The 7,357-nt window shown below is 43.4% G+C and overlaps 1 protein-coding gene across 2 annotated transcripts; it reads right to left on the bottom strand.

Moving 5' to 3' along the window:
- Nucleotides 1-88: 88 nt before the first annotated feature.
- On the bottom strand, nt 89-3,884 carry LOC143484096 (serine protease 23-like). 2 transcript variants are annotated; one of them, XM_076982609.1, is made up of 2 exons: nt 3,618-3,884; nt 89-2,128 (listed from the first exon to the last, which is right to left on the bottom strand). In XM_076982609.1, exon 2 carries the CDS (start codon nt 2,112-2,114, stop codon nt 963-965), a length of 1,152 nt encoding a protein of 383 aa, XP_076838724.1. In that variant the 5' UTR covers nt 2,115-2,128; nt 3,618-3,884; the 3' UTR covers nt 89-962. The 2 variants fall into 2 exon arrangements, with proteins under 2 accessions (XP_076838724.1, XP_076838723.1); XM_076982608.1 differs by having other exon boundaries at nt 3,608-3,881.
- Nucleotides 3,885-7,357: the final 3,473 nt, after the last annotated feature.

Here is a 7,357-nt window from a genome sequence, read left to right on the forward strand (position 1 = left end):
TGAGACTAGGAAATGGAACTGTTATTCCAGAAGATAATTGGATTGCTTCATTCTTTTCTTTAAAAAAGCAGAGCATTGTAGAGCTATCTTATCCAAGTGTATTTAATGTGTTTATAGTACAGTGTAAATTGTCATCCAAAGCTGTTAATGACATTGCAAATAGCAATATAAATTCAAAGTGCGTCAGAGCGAACAAGTTCAGTTTTTCTAAATCTATATACTTAAATACTTTTTTAAATACTTATTTGCCATTGTACAGTGATCTAGGATCAGCACCAGCTCCAAATCTTTACTTTATGCAAAGACACCAAGCAGATCCATGATGTCAAAGGGCAGCATCCATTCACCAACACCTATTAGAACCAATGTTGTGTGGTGAAGTGCTGTCTTTGGCCACTAGAGGGAGACAACACAATACATAAAGATACTATCACAAGGACACAGGTTACATACAGTAAAGAACCATGCATGTTTAACTTCTGTATGTAACTATTAAAAGACATCTTTGGTTAACTGCACTACATTCTTTCACAAAAATATATATGAATATTTACAAATGCTAAGTGGTTGCAGAATTGCTTCAGTGTTTTTGATAGAAGGGGGATGACACGTGGTACTGCTAATAGTGGTTCTGTGGCTTTCAGATGGCTTTTATGGTTTGGCTATAAATACAAACTATATATTTGCTTGCCGGCTTAGCACATTAAATAAATTGTAGGTTGGACATAGAGTGTAGAGCAGGATGTTCCAAGCTAAATAAGACAGTGCAAACTTGTTTTTGTTAAGTTTGGGTACATCAATTTGTAGAAATTGGCTTAAGTATATATGTGAATGGGGTTTTCCTTGTTCCTTTTTCAGTGTTTATATTACAGTGTTTACATTACATTACAAGGTTGTTAAAATTCTGTTTCAATTAATCTTAGCAGTTGCACTTGGATGAGAAATAACTTTTAAGCATTAGTTTAGCCTTCTCTGCAGTCAACATAGTTCCCTTTGATCCAGTAGCAGATCTGGGCGTATTTGAGTGGTGTGATGCGCACTGCCACATTGAACTCCTGGGGGGCGCCGTTGAGGTCCACCCACTGGTGTCCTGAGAAAACCCCAATCACCTTCCGCTCCCATTGGCGACGCCTGCGGTCCCACATGCGGGCGTAGACCCCAGAGCCGCTGGCGCCGGGCTGGGCGTCGCACTGCTGATAGAGCAGGTCGTAGGTCTCGTCCCCGGCCTTGCAGAAGCGGTAGGCCAGCTGGCCTGGCCGGTCGTTGTCGAAGCCCGAGAACTGCACCCGCTTCCCGGGAAGGTGTCTGGCGGCAGGGCTTACGCCCAGCTTCATGTGCCTGCGTTTGTGAGCCTTCTTTAGCTCCAGGAGGGCGTAGTCGTAGTCCATGCCGATGTCATTGGCGTTGCCCTTGATCCAGCCCTTGGGCACGTGAGTGCGCTTCACACGGATCCACTGGAACTTCATCTTGTCTGGGGCAGGAGGTTTCGGCTCACCCGTGCCGTTGTTCGCCGGGGCGTCTTTCTGCTGCGGCTTCAGGAAGCCAACGCGCAACCTTTGTGCGCCCTTCACGTAGTTTTTCCCGTCGTGCACACAGTGCGCCGCTGTAAGGACGTGCCGATCACCTACCAGTGTGCCCGAGCAACCAGTGGACAGCTTGACGGCTGTCGAGAAGGGGTAATTCAACAGGAAGTCACGGCCCACGATGCTAAAACGCCCGTCAGGCCCGAAGATCTGGCGCTTGGCCCGGGACCGCCCCTGCTCCGAGGCGGGGGCCTCGCGGAGAGCGTTTGGGTTGAAGCCATAGATTCCCACGGCTGTCTCCGTCAGCTGGCCACTGGAGTACAGGGTCTCGTAGGACAGGAAGTTACGCAGGTCCCAGTACGTGGGGGCGGGAGCCTGCTTGTGACACTCAGGGCTGCAGGAGGAAGTCACCTCCAACTGCACCGGTGCGAGGAAGTCTGGGGGCGGCCGTTCCTCAATCTGCTGGGGGAGGACCACCGGTACACGCTGCAACGGCCACTGTGGCCTCAGGGGGGAGCCCTGCCGGGCTTGCAGCAACAGGAGGAGCGGGAGGAGGAGGAGGAGGAAGGCAGGGAGGTGTAGAGATGCCATACTGGCTGCTGCACCTGAGGGTGGTACAAATGGGGAGGGGGGCAGAACATTAGCTTTTGTTCTGAGGAGTGCAGAGGCTCTTCTAATGACCAAATGCAGTCTCGTTTTCCTGTTTACTTTATAATACCATTACAGTTTAAACAAGCTCAACAGCCAGAGTTCTTTGGCCTCTCTGTCTCCATTCAAAACAGCTGATGTTATTTAACCTCAATTTCAAACCGAGGAACAATAGTCTTTAACTTGGAGAATGCCTTGTGGGACATTAAAACAACTGTCCCTGCCCGTCTGAATACACTTTGCTACTAATTCGTATTTATCTATGATAATCTCAACTCAAGTGAATGGCAAACACTTCCCTTTTAAATCATTGTCTGTTTGGGCTTGGTGAGACTACCAAAATATTGCTACTAAAATATGGACTGACTGCTATGGGGTTTTTTTGCCATTGGACTTATGGGACACTGGGGACCAGTGGACAGCTTGGAATTTTGACCTACAGTGGAATTTCACCACTTATACATTACTGCTGGCTTTCAGGCAGAAGCAACAGCAGAAAATTAAAAAGTAACTAAACAAAAACAAAGAAAATCTTCATTGGGACAACTCCCAATGAGTGCTGCATGGACAACTCCAGAGGAAGGAGGTGTTCTCGTCTGGGGGTCTAGAAACTGCATATTGTACACCTACTCCTAGACTAAGTCACTGAATTAGCAACCTTGGACTGTCCCTTTTTAGGACTGTCTACTAGTGCTAGCTACTCGAAAGTGCTTCAGCCGGACAGGGTTATGTCTATGTTTTGACGTTTTGTACCCAAATATGTGAAAATTCCCATATTGAATTTTCTAGAATAGTACGACTTGGTGACAAGCTTCATAAAGGACACTTATATTCCAACACAGAGACATCTAAACATAAGGGTAGTCAATAAAGAACATACATAAAGAACCACTTATACATGGGACAATGCTTACAGTTCAGAGAGTTTAGTAAATGTGATAAGAATTATTTATAGATAATAAGATTATGGCAAAAGTACAAAAGATAATTTTAAATCTTTTAAAGTAAAATTAGAGTGAGTATCGTGAATATCTCATGTTATCGCCTCTTGTAATATGAACAGACGTACGTAGTGATACTCAAATACTGTGACCAGTGTACAGATTCGCTATAGATCCATTGCCATTATTAGTTTTTACACCACACTCTTCTCTAATTAAAAAAGTAATGCAGTTTTAGAAAGATGGACATGATATTCGTGCACAAGTCAGTTAGCCTTTAAATTTGACCGTTTGACCTTAACGGTCAGTTGCCAGTGCCGAAGTAGCTGTTTATACTGCTTCAGTAAACTCCAGAAGAAATGTCAGAAGACCCCGTTGTTGACAAAACACGTAAAAACTGTAAAAGCTACCTTGGTTAAATAGTTACGCAATCTCTTAAAACAGAGCAGTTCCGTGTTACACAGCCTATCAAGAGGCGTTAAGCACTTTTGTCACCTGTAGGTACCAGAGGGGTCTGAGCGGCTCACTGAGCGGTCGGCGGGCAGGTGTCACTGAGGTGGCACGTTTACTCAGAAAATCCTTGGAAAATCCACTTAAACCGAGCAGCAGGGTAGACAGGTCAGCATATGTCCTCTCCCTCCTTCCGCGGAACTCATCTCGTTAAATGTCCCCATACAAACTTCCAACAATTCGCGGATCTTAAATCCACCCGAGTCCATGGACAGTGAAAACCAGATGGTAGACTAGCAAACTGGCGAACCACATCTTTGGGTCTCGGCGCGATCACGTGACAGCCAAGAACTCCCGGGCCAGCCAGACTGCTGTTTTCCTAAAAGAGGTTCTTCACGTTTTATTTTGTTACCTGCTTGTCTGTGCATTTTTATTTATGCATGCATTTTTTTTTTTGTTGTTGTTAATTTGAAGTCTGGTAAAAATCAGAAAAGCACAAAATAAAAACACAACATTATATATTTATTACACGTTTTGAACATATTGCTGTCTGGATTATTATTTTAATAAGAACATTATCAAGGGATGACGGGCATTCTTACAGGATGAGAGTTTCTCACGATCAGATATTTTACAGCTCCATATTTAGATCTATGTACTGTGTCCAAGGATCAGCGGTATGTAATATGTCCTTAGGGAATTTACTTTATGTCTTAACATTACTGAAGGGATGTTTTGACATATTTCCAAGATGGTTTTTAGTTTTAATACATATTGGATCTATGAAATACCCCTTTATTAATTCAGGTAACAGAGAATATGCTATGACAAAGACAATGCGAGTGATTTAATTAAAAAAAACTGGATATGTATCTTTATGAAATCAACGCAATAAAACGGAGAGAAGCAGCTGGCTGGGACATTAAACAAGAAAAACACAGACAGGAAGAGGACAGAAAAAATGACAGGGATTCCTACACCCTGATCTTGACATTAACCCCAGTGCACTGGTGGGCGTAACCATGATCACATGAAAGACCAGTCTGTTTTGGACTATTGGCTTGGTCACCATGGCAGCACTGAAGACTGCAAGTTTGCATTGTCATCCACCTACTCCATCCAGTCTGAGCTCCTCTGTATTTCCATGGCCTGAATGTCTTGATGTGCGTACAAGCTGCCTTACACAAATCCATTTGCAGATTGAATTTTTTGGTCATGTTTTTGTTTACTGGTTCTTGCTTTAGAGTAAATGCAGTCCTAAATTATAAATGAATGTAACTGAGCTACATTTGCTTTGAGGGAGAGTGTGTGCTTCCAATATGTACTTCCAAAACAGAATCATTCTTCATATAAATCGTGTTTTTCATGGTTACTAAAATATTTTTGTAGATTCTGAAAAATTTATAGTATTAGTATTATCCATATATCTTTGACACGAGGAGTGTTTATTGCCAGTATACTGTAAAAATATATATACTGAGCATCAGAAAGCTGGCTATAAAATACCTCTCATACTATCTCATCAAGTTAACCAGCAGACTTGTGCTGGGATGATAAACCTCTGTTCATATGAGAAATTCTCCATGGGGGAAGATCTCCCATGAGGGTTTCACCCACAAGGTTGGTCTCCAGACCTTGCCAAAAAAACCTCCCCCATAGCTCATTATACGAGTCAGGTCCACTGGATGAGCCTGAGAAGCCTCGAGTGTGGATTGTGAGTTCACAAGGTGGGGTGGGTGAGGGGGGGGGCAGCTGAGGGGACGAGCGTTATGTCTGTGATCGCATGCTCCGACCACATGATCCCATGATTACCTGAGAGAGATATGCAACTCTTAGGGATTGTTGGAGCATATTTAGGGTTTTCCCAGGCCTTGGATATCCACCAGGAGCTTTCTCATCATGTTCACAGCACCTCTTTCTGTCTGTCTGGTTTTTGTCTCGCAACAGGCAGACCTGGTATGGTGGTCATTATTTCACACAAAGCATATGGTCATAGTAATTAAAACAGTTCGTCACCATTGTTTTGCCATTGGTGAAGCTGTCGTCTTCCAACAGTGCTGATTGGACAACGCTGGGCTTTTAGTTGCAGGCTCAGCCAATGACATTTGCCGTGCGCTCAGGGCTAACTGCATTTCAGACTTCGTGAGAGAGCATCTGACTAAGATAATGTTAGAGAATTTCTTTTGAATGTGTTTGTGCCATAGCACAGATGCACTTTGTTTCAAGTGTGTTATGAAAGAATCCATTTGTTTTTGAGGAATGGCAGTCATCGCCCAGGAAACAGACATTCCCCAGAGTATTGCCCTAGTTAATTGGGGAATTTTTTTCTCTTATGCATTCTTCTTTCTATTCTAAACATGCAATCTCATCCTCTCATCCCTAACATTCCCTATATGTCTGTCTATGCTTCAGCAGAGTCTGGCTGGCTTTCTGCTGATATTCCATCTACATATCTGAACCTGTGGAACCACAGAAGGACCACAGAGGCTTCATGAAGAGCGAAGCTCTGTGAAATCCAGAGGAATCCAGGCCAAGAATGGAAAATGTAATCTCTGCCAAATTTCTGTCCCAAAACAAAACTCTCTCTCTCTCTCTCACACACACACACACACACACACACACACACACAAACATTTATGATAGTTTATTAGAGCATCTCAGTGTCCTATTTCTCTGTAGACTCTGGGAGATAATGAAGTAAAATACACTATGTTGGTCAATTGTTGGTGACAATGCCCACATTAAAGTCAATGCATGAAGTTTTTTGATCTCTCCATATAAACAGTGATTTACTCTTAGTCTTTACATTATGTTTTTGTGATAGTTGCACAGCTGGATCACTTTAAAGTGTGTTTTATTTCTTAATCAGAGGATAGCATAATGAGCTCTGACTGCATTCAGGAAACCAAATCAAATGAAATTTGATTTTTAAAATGGTTGACGAGTTCAAAACACCCGCAGACATATCACACATCTCAATGGTATTTGATGCTCGTTTCGTAAATATCCTAATTATACCCCCTCCCCTCAAAAAAAAAAAAGAATGCAAAGAGGGTGTGTTTCATTGTGCAGGTGGGAGCCTGTTAATACAGAATGTCTGTGTGTTTTACACTGCCAATTTAGTTAATGTGCTTCTAGGGGGAATTACTCATTTTCTTGCTTTTCTTTTGTGTTAGCACACTATGCAGAGAAGCATGTAATGCGATCGTCACACACTTTACCTTGCCTGACTGTAGGAACTAATCTACCTCACTTTATTCTGTTTAAACATTGATGGTATCACTTAAATCCACAGCCAGCATGATTTCCAATTGTGAGACATAACACTAAACACAAGGACTCCCCCTCTGCAGCTCTGTTAACATGGCTAAACTCCTGAAAGCATATGCTAGTGCTAGGAAGGTCCTCTGGCTAAGAACCACTGCTTACAAATTCACATTCTTTTATGTGCATGACAAAGGCATGCAGGCAGATTGAGTTTGGGCTCCTGAGATGCAGAGGCTGCAGTTGTTTGGGTGGGGCGGTGACTCATACAAAGCTCTGACAGAAAAACGAGGTCTGGATGAGCAGCACGTGAGGATCACAGCACATGCTGCCTCAGAGGCACAATGCCTGCCCGGAGACATGCCCCGCAGTCCGCTGGGGAAATGCCTTTCTGTGTATTTACTGTTGCGGGGCTTGTTTGCTATGACCACGGTGATTTCAGTTCCAGAAAAACAAACTGACGTTGATTGCAAACTCTGGAACGTATCATGGACTCCACTGAAATGCTCCTATTCATGCGGGAGACATTCT

The sequence above is a fragment of the Brachyhypopomus gauderio genome, chromosome 20 (genome assembly GCF_052324685.1).
Source record: "Brachyhypopomus gauderio isolate BG-103 chromosome 20, BGAUD_0.2, whole genome shotgun sequence".
NCBI classification, from domain to species: domain Eukaryota; kingdom Metazoa; phylum Chordata; class Actinopteri; order Gymnotiformes; family Hypopomidae; genus Brachyhypopomus; species Brachyhypopomus gauderio.

Excerpts from the sequence above, each read along its gene's own strand:
- LOC143484096 (XM_076982609.1), bottom strand. The coding sequence starts at position 2,114 with ATGGCATCTCTACACCTCCCTGCCTTCCTCCTCCTCCTCCTCCCGCTC.